At 66.4% G+C, this 17,994-nt stretch overlaps 2 protein-coding genes across 2 annotated transcripts; one reads left to right on the forward strand and one right to left on the reverse strand.

The window, feature by feature from the left end:
• Window positions 1–976: 976 nt before the first annotated feature.
• Window positions 977–7,995, reverse strand: LOC104304224 (cathepsin L-like). The gene is made up of 12 exons (XM_054170879.1): window positions 7,909–7,995; window positions 5,978–6,161; window positions 4,883–4,942; window positions 4,571–4,663; window positions 4,295–4,467; window positions 3,531–3,774; window positions 3,219–3,414; window positions 2,549–2,742; window positions 2,342–2,433; window positions 2,095–2,256; window positions 1,385–1,574; window positions 977–1,177 (listed from the first exon to the last, which is right to left on the reverse strand). Exons 1-12 carry the CDS (start codon window positions 7,993–7,995, stop codon window positions 990–992), a joined length of 1,863 nt encoding a protein of 620 aa, XP_054026854.1. The 3' UTR covers window positions 977–989.
• Window positions 7,996–11,845: 3,850 nt separating this feature from the next.
• Window positions 11,846–17,748, forward strand: FGR (FGR proto-oncogene, Src family tyrosine kinase). The gene is made up of 12 exons (XM_054170846.1): window positions 11,846–11,906; window positions 12,177–12,433; window positions 12,517–12,619; window positions 12,850–12,948; window positions 13,133–13,236; window positions 13,315–13,464; window positions 13,916–14,080; window positions 15,190–15,369; window positions 15,610–15,686; window positions 15,757–15,910; window positions 16,351–16,482; window positions 17,408–17,748. The coding sequence occupies exons 2-12, from the start codon at window positions 12,292–12,294 to the stop codon at window positions 17,614–17,616; spliced, it is 1,515 nt and encodes a 504-aa protein (XP_054026821.1). The 5' UTR covers window positions 11,846–11,906; window positions 12,177–12,291; the 3' UTR covers window positions 17,617–17,748.
• The last annotated feature ends 246 nt before the right edge of the window (window positions 17,749–17,994 follow it).

The raw sequence follows: 17,994 nt of genomic DNA on the forward strand, positions 1-17,994 counted from the left end.
ACCAAGAAGGAGAAGGGCAAAAGCCTGGAGGCACTCTGAGGTTGGGGTTGTTGCAGGAAGTCTGGAGGTCAGCACTCACCCAGGCTGGGAGCCAGAGCCCAAGGCTGGCTCTGGAAACAGCCAAAGCTGTCCCCAGGCGTGGCCTTCCCTTCCCTGGTGTCTCCTCTTTCAGCAGAGGAGAGAAATCCCTGCGGAGCTCCCAGTCACCCACGACTGCCCACGCTGAGAGCTGCCAGCCCCAGGGCCACTGCTGCAGCATTTGAGGCTCCTGCTAACTGCTCCCTGGGGTGCAAACCCCTCTGGCTCTCCGAGGCAGCTGTGTGCTCAGCAGCAGCTGCAGAGCGTGACCTCTGCAAAGGCAGCCTCAAAGTCACAGCCTGGCACAGCCTGGGCTGCTGGCTGCAGCCAGGAGAATTGAGGAGCTGCAGACCTGGACTCCCATGGAACAGAGCCCCCCCAGTCCTGCGTGGGGACAGCTCCCTCCCAGGCTCCAAGTGGAGTCAGTGCCCTGCTGAGTGATGAAAGAGCACAGCAGGAGCCAGCCCAGACCCTGGGGAGGGAGCAGCTGAAGAAGGGGAAGGAAAGAGTCAAAGGTTTTCACCTGCCAGCCTCTACCAGCAGCCACCCTGAGCCCTGGACTGGACACTGCTGAGGCCACACCTTGAATCCTGGGGTCAGTTTTGGGGCCCTCACTGCGGGAAGGACACTGAAGGCTGGAGCAGGGCAAGGAAGCTGGAGAAGGGTCTGGAGAACAGCTCTGGGGAGGAGCAGCTGAGGGTGCTCAGCCTGAAGAAGAGGAGGCTGAGGGGAGCCCTCCCTGCTGGGTCACTTCTGCTTTTATTGCCCAAATGCTGAAAGACCTTCCCAGCACCCTGGGACCTGCTCCCCAGCCACCTCCCAGGACCCCACACCCCTCCACCACAGCCCCATCCATCCAGAGCTGCCCAGGGCGACGCAGAGGGGACAGGGCACACCTGGGCTGCGTCCCATCAGGCCAGGATGGGGTAGGTGGCCTCGGTGGCCACGCCGCAGTTGTTGTCCCTCATGGCCATGAGGATGTAGCCATCGTTGCCCCAGTAGGTGGACCAGGAGTTCTTGATCAGCCAATAGGTCTCCCCCTGCAGCACTCCGTAGCCCACGGCCAGCACTGCGTGGTCCAGCTGCCCTGGCTCCTTGGCTGCAGGGCACAGCATGGCAGAGATGGGTTCAGTCTGGAGGGCATCCCTGGCCAGAGGGCATCCCTGTGCCAAGGCCATCCCTGCTCCCAGGGCTGCCAGCAGACTGGGACCCTCCACTCCTTGCCCAAGCTGCTCAGTGAAGAAGGGATCCCAGGGGTCCTGGCACTTCCCTGTGCCCCCAGGGGCTCCTCTGCCCCCTGACTCACCACACTTGGGCTCGTAGTAGATGCCATTGGAGTAGAAGGAGAAGGTCTTGTGCGAGGCGTCGATGCTGACGGCCACGGGGCCCTGCTTGTAGATGGCAGCTTTGAGGGCGGTGACGTTGCCAGAGGTGACGTTGACGTAGCCTGAGATCTTGCCCAGCAGCTCAGACTGGTTGTAGTGGCAGAGGCCATTCTGTGGCACCCAGGGACAGGGGACACTGTGTCACCAGGAGTCCCCAGTTCCCCTCTGCAGCTCTGTTCTGATATCCCAGCTCAGGCTGTGGCAGCATCCTGACTGAACCCTCTGTCCCCTCCTGCCCCCCACGGTGGGGACGTGTCCCTGGCTGCCCACACGCAGCACGGGGAGCTGGCTCTGCTCCCAAGCCCTGGGGGCTGTTGCCTGCCTCTGGCAGCCACATCCCTGCACCCCGGGGTACTGAGGCACCCAGGGCACCACCCATGGGTGGAAGAGCCTTGTCCCTGTTTTGCAAGAGGAGAAACCGAGGCAGGTGGTGATGAAAGCACCCAGCTGAGCCCCAAGGCTTGGCCTTGGACTCGGCTTTGAGGCACGGGGAGCCAGGGGCTGAGGCAATGTCCCCATCTCTAGAGCCTGCACCGCTTCTGACCCATCCTGATCAGCCCCCATGGCTCTGTAGTCCTGCAGGGCACACCCAAAGGCCCAGGGGACCCGGCAGGGGCACTGCCACTCTCACCTGTCCCTTGTAGGTGCCATAGGACTCGGTGCTGGCGATGCCTCCATGCTTCTTGATCCATTCATAGGCTCTCCACTCCTCGCCCCCATCGCAGGCGTAGTTCCCGAAGCCCCAGGAGCAGTCGATGAGGACTTGCTGGGACAGGGGGGTCAGCACCCCGGTCTGTGGAGGGCACACACTGCTGGCACGGGGACAGGCACCGCTGGGGCACCTTGGCCATCCCTGCAGGTCACATCTCTGCCCTCACCTTGAGGAAGAGGGCACCCTCCATGGCACCTGTCGTGGCAAAGCTCCAGCAGGACCCACAGACAGCCTGGTCCTTCACGGGGGTCACTGCACCTGGGGACACAGAGCAGCAGGGGGTGCTGGCCGTGCCCACGCAGGCCTTGGCACGCAGAGCTGACCCCCAGCCTGCTGCAGGCTGGCACAGAGCTGCCCCCAGCCCCGCACCTACCGTACATGCGCCAGTCGAGGCTCTCGGGCAGGATGAGGCCACTATAGAGCTGGCTGGGGAAGGGCTGCCCGGCGTTGGGGACCCCGCTGCGGCGCCGGCCCCGCAGGGCTGCCAGCTCCCGCGGCGTGCGGTCGGCCAAGTGGTTGAGGGCCAGCGAGTAGGAGAGCGCCGCTCGGTTCCGCGAGTGCACGAACCTGCCACAGGGCGGCCGGGGACAGGGCTGGCAACGCCACCCCGAGCCCACTGCCCTTCCCTGGCACCTCTGAACCCCAGCGCGGGCGGTTCCTGGAGTGCGCGAACCTGCCACCACCCCCACCACGGCCGTGCCAACACTACCCAGCCCCGGGGGGGCACAGAATCAGAGTCCTTTGGGTTGGAAGAGACCTTTAAGGCCATGAAGCCAGCACTGCCAGAGCACCACCGAGCCATGGCCCTCAGCACCACACCTCCGCAGCTTTGAACCCCCGCCCCCAGGGATGGGGGTCCCTGCTCCTGCTGCCACACTGTTCCTGACCCAGGCCAGGCTGCTGGTGGCCTTCCTGGGCACCCTCTGCCTCATCTTCAGCAGCTGCTGACCAGCACTCGGAGCGGTGCCAGCTTCCCAGCGCCCCCTGCCCCGCAGCTGCAGCAGTGCTGGAGGGGGGCGCAGCAGGGGCCGCAGCAGCTGTACCTCATGTTGTGCACGAAGATGCTCTGCCTGTGCTCCAGCTCCCGCGCCGAGCTGTAGCTCCGGCCCAGCTGCCTGCGGTACTGCTGGAAGGCCTCATGGGCCCAGGGCTGCTGCCTGCCCACCAGGTCCTCCATGGGGTTTGCCAGCACCCGGTGCTCCGCCACGCTGCCCGGCAGCACCCCACACCGCTGCGTCTCTGGGGGCAAGGGGGGATCAAGAGTCTGAGCTCCACGGGCAGGATGGGGGGGGCGAGCCCAACAACTCAAGAGCCCACCTCCCCCTCCCTCTGGCCCCCCCAAGAGCCCAGCCCACCGTTCTCAGGGAGGTCGAAGACGTCGGGGGGGAAGCTGTTGTCGAAGTGGCTGTAGGAGATCTCGTACTTGTCGTAGTGGGAGCCCAGCAGGCTGTTGTAGCCTCGCATCTCGTAGTGCACCGGGGCCACCCCGCAGCTGGCATTGGTCACCCACAGGGTGTAGACGTTCTTCTTCTGTGCCCAGTGGGTGACGTTCTGCCAGACGGCGCAGTAGTGGCCCCGGTGGTACTCCTCCCGCAGGAACTGGAGACAGAGCATGAGGGAGGGGGGCTCTGCCTGGTGACCCTGCACCACCCTGCCCTGCACACTCCTCCTCACACAGCCCCTCTGCCCCCAGGGCACATACAGCACCTTGCACCAGCCTCTGCTGGGCACTCGGGCCAGACCCAGCAGCACAGAGTCATTTTCCTTGACTCCAGCACGGTGGGGTGGGAAGGGCAGCTTGTCCCCACCTCCCCCGTGCTGCACCCCTCCCGCTGCAGCCATCCGTGCCCGGGCTGGGGCCGGCAGGAGCCGGGGCACATGCAGCGACTTGCAGGCTGTGTGGGCTGCGGCGCGTCCCGGCACGGCTCTGCCTGGGAAAGCAGCCGGGGTCCGGCCCCGTGCGGGCGGAGAGGTGACCCTGCCTGTGCCCCGGGCTGCGGGGACGCGTCCTGGCCTGTCCCAGCACCCCCTGGGAGAGTTTGGGGCACCCCCAGCTGCCCTGTGCCCCTGCATGGAGCTGGAGATGCCGCAGGCTGGCCGCGGGCTCTGTGCTCCTCACCTTGAAGCCATCCAGGCTGGGGAAGACGCTCTGAGCGCTGACCACATCCTCCTTGGAGCCGGGCAGCTGGAAGCACTTCCTGGCGTTCACCTCCTTCTCCGTGGTCTCTGGGGTGATCTTGTACCTCATCCCATAGGGCTTCACCGCTGCCAGCTGGTAGGTTATCACCTGCCCTGTGCCGGTGGGGAGGGGGCACTGAGGGCATGGCCCCTGTCTGTGTCCTGCCTTGGCACAGGGGTGGGACCAGCCCGGCGCAGAGGGTGCCCAGCTGCTCACCCCCATAGTACTGGATCCGGCTCTTGTTCCCTGTCTCGTTGTACCAGGCCTCGAAGGGTTCCTCGATCTCAGCGTAGGGCAGGTTAATGACACCTGTGGGGGGCCCCCACCACAGGGCAAGGGTCAGCCCCAAGGACTCAGCACCCCAGCAGTACCCACGGACCCTCAGCTGGCCAAGCTGCTGGCACCACCTGGCACCCACCCGGCTGTGGGAAGCTGCCCCAGTTTGGCACTGGGGTGGCCTGGTCCTGGCCAGTCTGAGCATCCTCCACCCCTCCCCCCATGACAAAGGGTCCAGGGCTATTCTGTTACCTCTGACGTGGTAGATGGAGCCGAAATGGGGGGCTGGGGGGGACAGACCAGGGTCCTGTCCTGAAAGGCAGAGAGGTGCAGGGCTCAGTGGGGTGCTGTGAAATGTCCCCCACCATGGCCAATCTGGGGACAGGGCAGGAGGCTGCCCAAGCCGATGCTCCCCATGCCTGCAGCCCCTCCTGCAGGTGGGAGCCTGGCTGAAAGCAGCTCCAAAAGGCCCCCAGTGGTGCATGCAAAGGATGCCAACACACTGTGACACCCTCCCAGGGTTAGCACAGTGCCACAGCCTGCCAGTGTCACATCCCCAGGGCACCCCAGCTGCTCTCTGTGTGCCCGTGGGAAGTGTGGGCTGGTGGCATGGCTTTGGGGGATGTTCCCAAGGGGCATGCAGCCAAACTGTCCCCTGACAAGCAGGGCAAGGTTGAAGGGTTCCAGGTGGCTGACAAGTCCTGCCTGGCATCTCCCAGTGAGCTCCCCAAGCTCCCTGCAGGCTGCCAGCTTGTGCAACCCCATGCCAACACACCTGCCCCTGGCCCTGGGGCATTCCCTCCATCAGCATCTTCTACCTTGCTGGGAGCAAGGAGCCAGCAGTGCCTGTCCCCCAGCCCCAGGAAGCTCTGCTCTGCACCCCAAACCATGGCACCAGTGTGCCCCAGGAGTGGCCATCACACTGAGGCTGGGCACCCAGGGACAGTTCCCCAGGGGAGGAGGGGCAGCAATGGATCCAGCAACCCCACAGCCCTGATGAGCTTCACAGCTGCCCCAGAAGGGGGTCCCATGGGGGCACAGCCCCTTCTGCCCCCTCTGCCCCTCCTGCTGCCTCTGGTGCCAGCCTGCCTGGCTACCCTGTCCTCACCTTGCAGGCAGCAAGGCAGGGACAGAGCCTAGACTTGTGCAGGGGCTAAAGCCCACCTGGCTCTGCTCAGCCTTTATCGTCCTCCCCCTTCCCCCCCCGCCCCGTTTGCCACCCCAGCTCTGCTCCACCCTGGGGCAGCTGCACATCTGGGGACCCAACAAGCAAGGAACCACCTTGCCCAGCCTGCCTGCCCTGCAGGTGAGAGCCCCCTGGGCGTCCCCAGGCAGGGACAGACTCACCCCGGATGACAGCGCAGAGCGCAGCGGCCGCGAAGCAGCAGAGGACCCGAGCCATGCTCCCACCCCGCGCCCGGCGCCGGCTCCCAGCTTTAAGGCGAAGCCGGCGGCAGCCAAACCAGCTGCAGCCAATGCAGAAGTTGGAGCCCCTCCCCAGAGGAGGGAAGGAACCGGCACCGGGTGGTGCCTGCCGGGGGGTGGGGGAGTCGGGACAAGCACCCCGGGGTGCCCAGCCTCGGCAGGGTGCCCGGGGAGGAAGATGGAGCAATGCTGGGTGCTGCAGGGCGGTGGGAGGTGCAGGGTGGATCCCGAGGAGCTGTGAGAAGCATGGTGGGAGGGTGCAGGCTGGGTGGATCCACGGGGCAGCCCCCAGCCTGCCAGGGCGATGGGGTGCCCGGGGCTGTGCATCCACTCCTGGGGCCGGGGAGCCCTGATGCCAGGGTGGGCAGCAGGAGCAGCGCCCACAGCAGAGTCAGGGCTGTGAGCAGCTCACCATTAAAGTGCCAGGCCCTGAGACTGGGAGCACTGGGAACCCTTTGCTGAGGGGGCTTGAAGGGCTGAGCTGGCTGTGAGGCACAGGGAAATGTGGGCACCCCAGTGGGCTGAGTCACCCCATTTCCTGTGTCCCATAGCCCTCCTCTGCCCTGTCCCCGCCCAGGGACGCTGGCAGGGCTGGCTCCATCCCCAGCAGGGTCTGACACCCCCCACCCAGCAAGTCCCAGAGAGTTGCCCCCAAGCCCCCACAGCTGGCATTCAAAGGGGGCTGTGCTCCCAGGGTGAGCTGGGGGTGACAAGGGGAGTGTGGCATCACTCTGGGGGGCACATCCCCCATCCCTGCAGGGACACAGGACCCCCAGCAGCCCTGAGCCCCTGTGAGAACAGGAAGCACTGAGGCCACACTCACTGTAACACAGGAAAGAGGTCAGCCTGCGAGGGTAACCGCAGGTGAGGAGGAGGGAGGCTCCAGGTAGATGAGGAAGGACCCCTGCCCCCCATCTTGCAGCACAAATCCAGCCTGGCTCTGTGGGGAGACTGGGAGGCCAAGCTGGGATCCAGCCAGCTCCTGCCCCCCACCTGCCCTGCGCCCCCTCGCCCCCCCGGGAGCACAGCCTCCTGCCGGAAGCTGTGGTGGGGACACAGACACTCAAACGTCCCCAGCCCCTCGCTGGCACTGCTGGAGCCGCTGGCACGGCAAGAGGGCGGCTGGGGGCTGTGCAGGATTGAGTGTGGGGGCTGCTGGGGGGGATGTTCTCAGCTGGGGAGGGGGCTTCACCCTGGTAAGGTGCTGGCGGGGGGGCTCAGGCAGGCTGCTGCTTGTGCTTTGCTCTCAGAGGGTCACCTTATTGCTGGCCCCCTGCGGTGCCACCTTCATGGGCAGGTGGTGAGACTTGTCCCCTGCCCATGACACCTCCACAGGCAGTTGGTGGGACCCTTGATGCCATGCGGTGCCCCCACATGCCACAGGCAAGTGATAGAACCTCTCAGTACCATCTTGCCCCTCCTATACCGCCTCCATGGCCAGGTGGTGAGGCCTGCCCCCTCCGTGCCACCTCCACAAGTGTGTGATGGGAGCCCTCAGTGCAGTCTTGTGCCCAATCCATGCCAGCTCCACGAACGTGTGATGGGACCCCTCGATTCCATCTCGTCCCCCATGCCACCTCCCTGGGCAGGCGATGTGCCCGGCAGAGCGGTGCCCGGCGGCGGCTGGCTGGTACAATGCCCCATTGCTGGGAGCGCTGGGAGGAAGGGGGGGCCGCGGGGAGGGGAAGCTCTCTGCTGGCTTTGCGAAAGCTGCCGGAGGAGCCGGAGCGGCACAGCCACGGCCGCGGTCCCCGCACTGCCCTGCGCTGCCCTGCGCTGCCCTGCGCTGCCCTGCCCTGCGCTGCCCTGCCCTGCCCTGCCCTGCCCTGCCCTGCCGCCCTCCTCCTCCTCACCTCGGCCCCCAGCGCTGGGTGCTGCGGTGACACCGAGCCCGTGGTCCCAGCCGGGAGCTGCGTGGGCAGCGTGGGACTGGGGTCCATGCCAGCCGGAGCCAGAGGGCTGACGGTAGGAGGGATGCACTGGGATGTGGGGGGTGGGCTCTGCAGTTTGGGGAGGGGGTCTCTCAATCTCTTTGCTATGTGTTTTTGACGGGTACTGAATGCTGTTTGCCCCCCAGCCATGTGTGGAGTGGCTTTGGGTCGGGGCGCTGAGCTGTGGGGAGGGAGGGCTCCGTGCCTGTGCTGGGAAGCTGCTGGGGGGCTGCACTGGTCCCACCTGGAGCCTCTGCAATGAATCTGGGGCTGGGGAGGGAGGGGGGAGGGAACAGGACCCCCCTATCCTCCCTGTGCTGGGGGGCAGCACAGGGGCAGCACACTTTGAGGTGTCACGGCGTGGGGAGGGCTGGGGGCTCTAGATTGCCCCCCCAGCACTAACCAGCGATGGCAGCTCAGCGGGGGGGGGGCTGTCAAACGGTGCTTTAGTCCCACGCCGGGAGTGGGCAGGTCACAGCACCCCGGGGGACACCAGGGTGGGAGGGGCAGGGGGGTCACCTCTGCTCCCCCCCTCCCCACAAGTGCCCAGGCCATGCCAGCCCAGTGAGCTGTGCTGGGGGGAATGCTGGGGGCTGCACTTTCCCCAGGCAGGGGTGGGGGGCAGCTGTGGGGGGCTCAGACCATGGCTGGAGCTGGGGCTCCCCCTAATCCCTACAGCTCTGCCTCATCCCCGGTCCTTGGTGTGTCCCAAGGAGGGACAGGAACTCGCCGCTTCCTGCCCTGCACAATTCCCTGCCCGCGCCGCTGCTCCCGGGACATTGTGCGGCCGCCCCCCCGCTTCACCCCCCCCCCCTTCCCCGCCCCTGCAGCCCCTCGGATCCGGGAATTGCTCCACTTCCAGCGGAAATCCTGCTCCCCGGCCCGGGCTGCCACACGGCGGGGGTGGGCTCCCTCTGCCCCGGGCAGCTCCTCCCAGGGTGGGGGACAAGGGGACACCCCCTCTCATGGGTCACCCTCTGCCGTGGGGTTGGCCACTGGTGATTGGGCTTGTGGGGGCAGTTGGTTTCCTGGGGGGTGGTGAGTGAGTCCTTCCTGCTCTGTCCCGGGGTGCTGGGAAGCTGCAGGGGTCTGGAGCATGGGCAGGCTTCCAGCCCAGGGCCCTGGCTCTAGGTACCAGGGCTGGGGACAGCAGGGTAGGAGCAGGCTGAGGAGTGGGTGGTGGAGGGGCAAGACGTGCCCTCCTGTCTCCGCCCCAAGCCTCAGGGTGTCCTGGGCACAGGACGGGGACACAGCTCAGGGCTGTGTGTCCTAAAGAGCCACTTCCCCTCCTGCGCTGCAGCAGCTTCGTGCCTCAGTTTCCCCTGGGGCCAGGGAGGCTGGAGGGCCCCGGGTAGGCTCCTGGCTGGGCTGGGCTGTGCCAAGGCCTCAGTTCCTCCTTCCCCGGGGGGGCTGTGGCAGAGTGGTGACAGCCCCTGGGGCACAGGGCCACACACACAGGGCAGGGCTGTAACCAGAGTGCCCAGAGGGCTGCAGCCACTGCCCAGGCTCCTGCCTGGCTCCTGCAGCTGCCACTGTCCCCAGGGTCTGGATCCTCCCAGCGCTGAGGTTCCCCTTGGTGGCTGTAGCACCATCCTCTTCCTCCTCCTCCTCCTCCCCCATGCCTGCTCCTGTTGCTTCCTCCTCCCTTTGTGTAGATGTAGCCCTGCTTCCTCTGGCAGCTGATGGGGACTCACTTGGAAAATGCCACCTTGTCTGTGCCCATGGCAATGTGTGCCCCCCAGCAGCCCCAGGATCTCTCCATGCCTCGCCCCCCCCAGTGTGATCCCTCCACCCCACTATTCCCCATAGGGGAATGAATCAGGGGCAGGGCACCATCCCCTGGGCACTGAGGGTGACAGGCAGGGTGACACTGGTGTGCACTGGGACGTTATGCCCAGTGCAGAGCTGGTGGTGGGGATGAAGTTGTCCCACACCCTGGAGGGCAGGAGCAGATGGATGGCAGCTGGGATGTGGCTGCCTGCCCCCAGCCATGCCTGGTGGGGTGGGGGCAGTGGTGGGGGTGAGGAGTTGGCCAGGTCTCAGCACGAGGTGGGAGCTGGCAGCTTGGCTGTGCCCTGTGCTGGTGGAGCTGGTGTGGGCAGGGCTCGGCTGCCATCTGCTCCTGGGCTCCAAGCAGCTCCTTCTGGGGAGGGCTGGGGCCAGGCACCAGCGTGTGGCCACCAGACACACAAGGGGACAGTTTTTGTGCCACTCTGCCCAACTGGGAGGTGGCAGGGACCAGCTCAGGAGTCTTGAGGGTGCCCAGAGAAGGTGAAGCACGGGTGCCATGCTGCTGAGGGTGCTGGGCATGGCACGAGCAGCTAAACCCCACAGTGCTGCATCCTGGCTTGTGTTTGCAGTAGTCTGACAGCAGCACCAGGGCAGGGATTGTGCCCCCGTGCTGGGCACTGCTGAGGCCACACCTTGAATCCTGGGCTCAGGTTTGGGCTCCTCACTGCAGGAAGGACATTGAGGGGCAGGGAAGGGCAAGGAAGCTGGGGAAGGGTCTGGAGAGCAGGGCTGGGGAGGAGCAGCTGAGGGGGCTGAGGGTGTTCAGCCTGGAGCAAAGGAGGCTGAGGGAGACCTCACTGCTCTCTGCAGCTCCCTGAGAGAAGGCTGGAGCCAGGTGAGGGTTGGGCTCTGCTCCCAAGGAACAAGGGACAGGAGGAGAGGAAATGGCCTCAGGATGCCCCAGGGGAGATTTGGGTTGGCCATGAGGAACAATTTCTGCCCCAGAAAGGTTGTCCAGGCCTGGCCCAGGCTGCCCAGGGCAGTGGTGGAGTTCTCATCCCTGGAGGGGTTTCAAAGCCCTGGAGCTGTGGTGCCCTTGGCAGTGTTTGACTCAATGATCTTAAAGGGTCTCTTCCAACTCAAAGGGTCCTGGGGGTCTGTGATTTGGTGCTGCTCCACGCCTGCCCCATCCCTGCCTGCAGCCCCTGCACTCAGCACTGGAAGTTCACGAAGTGGGACGATCCTGAGCACGATTCCAGCAGCAGGACAGGAGGTTCCCACCCAGAGAGGCAGGGTTCTGCGAGCTGGGGACGTTTCCCAGCCGAGACAGGCCCTTGGTCAGCAATCCCACAGCCCCCGGGGTGCCCTCTCAGACTGCGACGGCCGCAGCCTTGCCACACTGCCGGTGTCGAAAGCAAAGGTGGAAGGGGCAGAGCTGGACCCTTCCCACCCCCCACCATGAGAGAGGAAAGAGAATCAGAGCGGGGGGAACCCGACTGGAAAGTCTCACCCGCCCCAAACCCTGCGGCCCCGGCAGCTCTGCGCAGCGCAGGGTCGCGGCACGGTGCCGCTCCCTGGCTGCGACCGGGCGAGCGCTGCCCTATGGCCGCGGAGTTCTTCGCCGCGAAGCTCTGCCCAGTCCGAACTGGGCAAAGTGGTGCGGCTGGATGGCCAGAACCCAGCGGAGGCGACAGGGCTGGGGACAGAAAAGTCTCCTTGCAGGAGAGATTCAATCTCCTCCTCGCCCCTCCGCCACTAGCCGGAAAACCGCAGCCACGACGGCGGCGGAGCGAGCAGCACCGTCCTGGCCCTGGGCAGCAGCTCCCCTGAGCGCTCCTTTCCACCCAGCCTGGCGCCTCCTGCGGTGGGGCAGCTGAGGGACACAGCTCCCCTCGGAGCGAGCTGATCGTTTTAGGGGGAACATGGTGCAAGAAAACCCTCTCACGGATGTGGTTTCAGCCCATGCAGGGGGCGGGGGTGGGTGAGCTGGGGCTGCAGAGGTGCTGCAGGTATTGGAGGGACGGTGCAGCTCTTGGAGGGATGTTTCAGCCATGCAGATCGGTTTCAGCCCATGGCAGGGGTGCCACAGTGCACTTGCCCTCTCCCTGATGCCTCCCTGATGCCCACAGGTACCTTCTCTCCTCCCCGAGGTGACATGGAGCAGCTGAAGTGACCCAAGGACCATTGCAGTGAGTGGGGCACCATGGCTGGGAGTATGGGAGGACACAGGGTCCCCTGGGCAGCGCTGCCCTCCTCACAGCCTGGTCCCAGCAGGGCACAGTGCCCATTGGGACCTTGGTGTCCCCATGTCACAACCCAGACACCCAGCTCACCGTGCCGGGGGGTGGGGGGAGCTGGGATGGGTGGGCAGAGGGGTTCCTGCGTGCCCCCCGGTGCCTGTAGCAGGGAGCAAGTGGGCACAAGGTGGGTGCAGGGCTCACGCTGCCTCTGTCCCGCAGGTGGTGCCCAGGATGGGCTGCGTGCCCTGCAAAGAGAAGATGTCCAGAAAGGGGCAGAGGGGGGGTGAGGCGGGCCCCCCCCAACCCCCCCCCCTCCCAGTACGACCCCGACCCTATGCAGCCGGGCACCATCTTCACCTGCATCCCAGACTTCAACAACTTCCACGGCCCCGCGGCACTGCCCTCAGCTCCAGCCCTCGCGGGGCCGGGGGGGGTCAGCACCAACACCCTGCAGATGCGGACTGGGGGCATCACGGGTCAGCAGGGTTGGGGTGCTGGGGGGGTCCTGGGGTGTGTGAGGGACCCAAGGGCTCACTGCAGTCCCCTCTGCGTGTCACAGGCGGGGGGGTGACGCTTTTCATCGCCCTGTATGACTATGAGGCCAGGACAGAGGACGATTTGACCTTCCAGAAGGGGGAGAAGTTCCACATCATCAACAACACGTGAGCCCCCCCGACCCCTGCCCCCCGCGAGCCCCCCCCGGGGAGGTGCCTCTGTACCACGGGTAGCCCCCACGGCACCCAGGCTGGGCACCCATAGCTGCGTGTCATGAGCTTGGCTTGCCCACCGTGGTGGGGGTGATCAGAGTCTGGGGGGGCTGGGAGGGAGGGAGGCACAGGGCAGCCAGGTCTGTCTGTCTGTCCCTTCTCACGCCCTGTCCCTCTTTGCCCAGGGAGGGTGACTGGTGGGAGGCCAGGTCGCTGAGCTCGGGCACCACAGGCTACATCCCCAGCAACTACGTGGCCCCCGTGGACTCCATCCAGGCAGAGGAGTGAGTGGGGGGGCAGGGGTGAGGGGGACCCTGACCCTGTCTGCATTGGCCCCTGGTGAGCCCTGGCGGTGCCGTGGTGCTGGCACAGGGCGACGGCACGGGGTTCCCGTGAGTGCCCTCGCAGGGGGTGCCCATGGGTGCCCCTCAGCCGTGCCTGCCCCGCGCTGAGCCCAGCCCCCTGCAGGTGGTACTTTGGGAAGATTGGGCGCAAGGACGCCGAGAGGCAGCTCCTGTGCCACGGCAACTGCAGGGGCACCTTCCTCATCCGGGAGAGTGAGACCACCAAAGGTACGGGCACGGGGAAAGGGGCACTGGGGGCTGCACCCCACACCCCCCCGACCCATCCTGACCCATGTGCGCACCCAGGTGCCTACTCCCTGTCCATCCGGGATTGGGACGAGGCCAAGGGGGACCACGTGAAGCACTACAAGGTGCGGAAGCTGGACAGCGGCGGCTACTACATCACCACCCGGGCACAGTTCGACAGCGTCCAGCAGCTGGTGCAGCACTACATAGGTGCCGTGGGCTGGGGGAAGAGGGGCAATGGGGAGGGGTGGGCAGAGCCCAGGACCCCTCCGGCTGGGGGGTCTCCAGCTGGGCATAAGTGGAGAAGGAGAGGGCTGTGCTGGTGGTGGCTTTAGGGGACCTCCCCGGGGTCCCCCCTCTTCTGTACCATCGGTGCAGGGACCACCTGGCCTCTGCATAGAAGGTAAAGCTACCCGGTCTTGGTGGGCATCGCCTGCTCCCTGGGCACAGCCTGGGGGGCACTGAGGCATCTGGCCCAGCCTGAGGGGGTGCGGGGCCATCCCAGGTGAAGGTGGAGGGGGTGCACCCCATTTCTGTGTGGGCGTGTCAGGGGTGACTGGACCCCCCAGAAGCCTTGGTGGTGCGCAGGGTGCTGGGTGGGGATGGAGGGCTGGCGGTGGCGGTGTCCGTGCCCAGGCTGATGCCCCCCCTGGTGCCACAGAGCGGGCAGCAGGGCTGTGCTGCCGCCTGGCCGTGCCGTGCCACAAAGGGACGCCCAAGCTGGCAGACCTCTCAGTCAAGACCAAGGACGTGTGGGAGATCCCCCGGGAGTCCCTGCAGCTGCTCCAGAAGCTGGGCAATGGGCAGTTCGGGGAAGTGTGGATGGGTAGGGCCTGGTGGGCGAACCAGGGCGAGGGGAAGGGGGACAGAGGGGGCACCCCCCAGGCCTGGCACCCCCCCGGGGAAGAGCTGAGTGACCCCAGTTTGCCGACATGGAGACACAGTCATGGAATGGTGTTGGCTGGAAAGGATCTCAGATCATTGAGTCCACCAAAGACCGCCATGGCCCAGGTGCCAAGGCCACAGGTGCCTGTGCACCTCCAGGGATGAGGACTCCACCCCCTCCCTGTGCCAGCCTGACCACACATTCAGTGAAGAAATTGTCCCTGCCAAGCCAATGTCCTGCTCTGGGGTCACAACAGGTACCCCATGCCCACAAAAACCACCCCGTGCACTTCAGACACAAAGCAGGAGCCACAGCCAGGCCAGGGGGTTCCCTCCTCACCATCCTCTTCCTCTGGTGCCCTGTGCTCCCCCCGCCTGGCATCTGCATGCTGCATTCATCCCACGCCCACCCGCCCCTCCCTGCCCCTGCAGAGTACAATGATGGTTTGTGCTCCCTGCTCACCCACCCCTGCCCTGCCATGAAGCCCCCGACCCTGGGCCTGGCCAAGGATGCCTGGGAGGTGGCGCGGGAGTCCCTCAGCCTGCGCAGGAAGCTCGGCATGGGAAGCTTTGGACACGTGTGGCTGGGTAAGGCTGCTGCAGCCTGCGGGGCTGGGGGCGTGGGGGCAGAGCACAGAGTCACAGAGGGACAGAGTCATTTGGGTTGGAAGAGGCCTCTGAGACTACCGAGTCCAACCTTCAACCTACGACCATCACGGCCATGAGATGAGCTCACGGGGGCCTTGTGCCCCTGCTGTGGGGTGAGAGGGACTCCTTGTCCTGGGTGGGGTGTGGTGGTTTCATGGCACTCCCTTGCCCTGTCCTGACTTCCTTGCTCCTCTACCTACCCACCCACCCACCCACTCACTCACCCACCCACCCACTCACCCACCCATCCACCCATCCACTCGCCCACTCATCCATCCATCCACCCACTCATCCATTCACCCATCCACCCACCCAGGCATGCACCCTCACACCCTTCCACTCCGGCCCTGCCAGGGCTGGCTGTCCTGTGGAGCTCTTGGTGACATCCTGTGCCCGCCCCAGGGACATGGAATGGCACCACGAAGGTGGCAGTGAAGACGCTGAAGCCGGGCACGATGTCCCCGGAGGCCTTCCTGGAGGAGGCTCAGATCATGAAGCGGCTGCGGCACGACAAGCTGGTGCAGCTCTACGCCGTGGTGTCCGAGGAGCCCATCTACATCGTCACCGAGTTCATGAGCCAGGGTCAGCAGCGGCACTGCCCGGGCACCGTGGCCTTCCGACAGCCTCACCCTCCGCTGGGCACCCATGGGTGGGCAGGGAGCTGGGCCCAGCACTGGAGCCTACCGGAGGAGGGCACCCGTGGGTGGGCATAGCTGGAGTGGGCAGGGAGCTGGTCTTAAGGTTGAGGGCTTGCAGAGGAGGGCACCTTTGGGTGGGCACGACTGGCTCTTAGGCACACTGAGTGGCACCCTCTGCCCGCAGGCAGCTTGCTGGATTTCCTGAAGGACGGGGACGGGCGCTACCTGAAGCTGCCCCAGCTGGTGGACATGGCTGCCCAGGTACTGGGGAGGCTGGCACGGGGCAGGGGCACACCTGGGGGAGTCCTCACTGCCTTCCCCCCATGCCCAGGTGGCAGCGGGCATGGCCTACATCGAGCGGATGAACTACATCCACCGGGACCTGCGCGCTGCCAACATCCTGGTGGGGGACAGCCTGGTCTGCAAGATCGCTGACTTCGGCCTCGCCCGCCTCATCGAGGACAACGAGTACACAGCGCGCCAGGGTGAGCCCCCCGTGCCACCCTGCCCCGGGCCACCCTGCCCCGTGCCACCCTGCCCCGGGCACCGCCACCCCTCTGCCCTGCGCACAGCCCTGTGCCTGGCTGTGCTCGCCCCCAGGGCTGGGGGTCCCAAGGGATGGATGCTCCAGGGGATGGGCACCTCAGGTGATGGTGTGCCAAGGGATGGGTACCCTGGAACGATTCCCCAGGGGATGTGTGCCCTGGCTCCTGGGTGCCCTGGCTGCTGGGTGCCCTGGCCGCTGTGTCAGGGGATAGGTGCCCCAGATGCTGATGGGTGCCCCAAATGCAGGGTGCCCCCAGTGCAGGATGGCTCAGGCACTGGGTGCTCTAGATGGGGAGTATCTGGGGTGCTGGGTGCCCCAGGTGTGGGGCACCTCGGGCACAGGTACCATGGGGTGCCCTGGCCACGGCCTCCCCGGCAGGTGCCAAGTTCCCCATCAAGTGGACAGCGCCGGAGGCTGCCCTGTTCGGGAGGTTCACCATCAAGTCAGACGTTTGGTCCTTTGGCATCCTCCTGACCGAGCTGGTGACCAAAGGCCGGGTTCCATACCCAGGTAGGGTGGGCACCCTTGGGCTGGGCACTGGGCTGCTACCTCGAGGACAGGCTTGCCCTGTGCCTCAGTTTTCCTAGCTGAGCCAGGGGGCGCCGGATGCTGCTCCGGGGCGCTGGGTGCTGCTCCGGGGCGCTGGGTGCTGCTCCGGGGTTCTGGGTGCTGATCCGGGGCGCTGGGTGCTGCTCCGGGGCGCTGGGTGCTGCTCCGGGGCACCGGGTCTGATCCGGGGCGCTGGGTGCTGATCCGGGGCGCCGGGTGCTGATCCGGGGCGCTGGGTGCTGATCCGGGGCGCGGGGTGCTGCTCCGGGACGCTGGGTGCTGCTCCGGGGCGCCGGGTCTGATCCGGGGCGCTGGGTGCTGATCCGGGGCGCCGGGTGCTGATCCGGGGCGCTGGGTGCTGATCCGGGGCGCGGGGTGCTGCTCCGGGACGCTGGGTGCTGCTCCGGGGCGCCGGGTGCTGATCCGGGGCGCTGGGTGCTGCTCCGGGGCGCTGGGTGCTGATCCGGGGTTCTGGGTGCTGATCCGGGGCGCCGGGTCTGATCCGGGGCGCTGGGTCTGATCCGGGGCGCTGGGTGCTGATCCGGGGCGCGGGGTGCTGCTCCGGGGTTCTGGGTGCTGCTCCGGGGCGCTGGGTGCTGATCCGGGGCGCGGGGTGCTGCTCCGGGGCGCTGGGTCTGATCCGGGGCGCTGGGTGCTGATCCGGGGCGCTGGGTGCTGCTCCGGGACGCTGGGTGCTGCTCCGGGGCGCCGGGTGCTGATCCGGGGCGCCGGGTGCTGATCCGGGGCGCTGGGTGCTGCTCCGGGGCGCCGGGTCTGATCCGGGGCGCTGGGTGCTGCTCCGGGGCGCTGGGTCTGATCCGGGGCGCCGGGTGCTGATCCGGGGCGCTGGGTGATGATCAGGGGCGCGGGGTGCTGCTCCCCGCAGGGATGAACAACAGGGAGGTGCTGGAGCAGGTGGAGCGTGGGTACCGCATGCCGTGCCCGGGGGGGTGCCCACCCTCGCTGCACGAGGGCATGGTGCAGTGCTGGCGCCGGGAGCCCGAGGAGCGACCAACCTTCGAGTACCTCCAGGCCTTCCTCGAGGACTACTTCACTGCCACCGAGCCCCAGTACCAGCCCGGGGACCACCAGTGACCCCCTGCCAGCCCCTGGGGAGGCCTTTGAGCAGGGGGGGTGATGATGGCCCTGTGACCGTGCCCCCCGGGGGCCTATCAGGGGGTGCTCGAGGGGTTTGGACTCAGAGAGGAGCAAAGCTGTGCCCCCCAATCCCAAGTCCCCTTCGCGACCCCCCCCCAGCATCTCTCTCGTTGCCTTCACCTCCAGCTTTGAACCAGGGAAGTGCTTTTGGCTGGGGGGAGGAGGTGGGGACCCCCAGACACCCCACAGCAGCAGAAGCATTGGGGTGGGCGGGGGGGGGCTCCCCATGCCAACCCAAATGCTTTTATATCTCTAATTTATAAGATTCCTTCCCCCCCAACCACCCCCCCCAAGGGTCCCTGTAGCTGGGGGGTT

This window comes from Dryobates pubescens, chromosome 20, assembly GCF_014839835.1.
Source record: "Dryobates pubescens isolate bDryPub1 chromosome 20, bDryPub1.pri, whole genome shotgun sequence".
NCBI lineage: Eukaryota > Metazoa > Chordata > Aves > Piciformes > Picidae > Dryobates > Dryobates pubescens.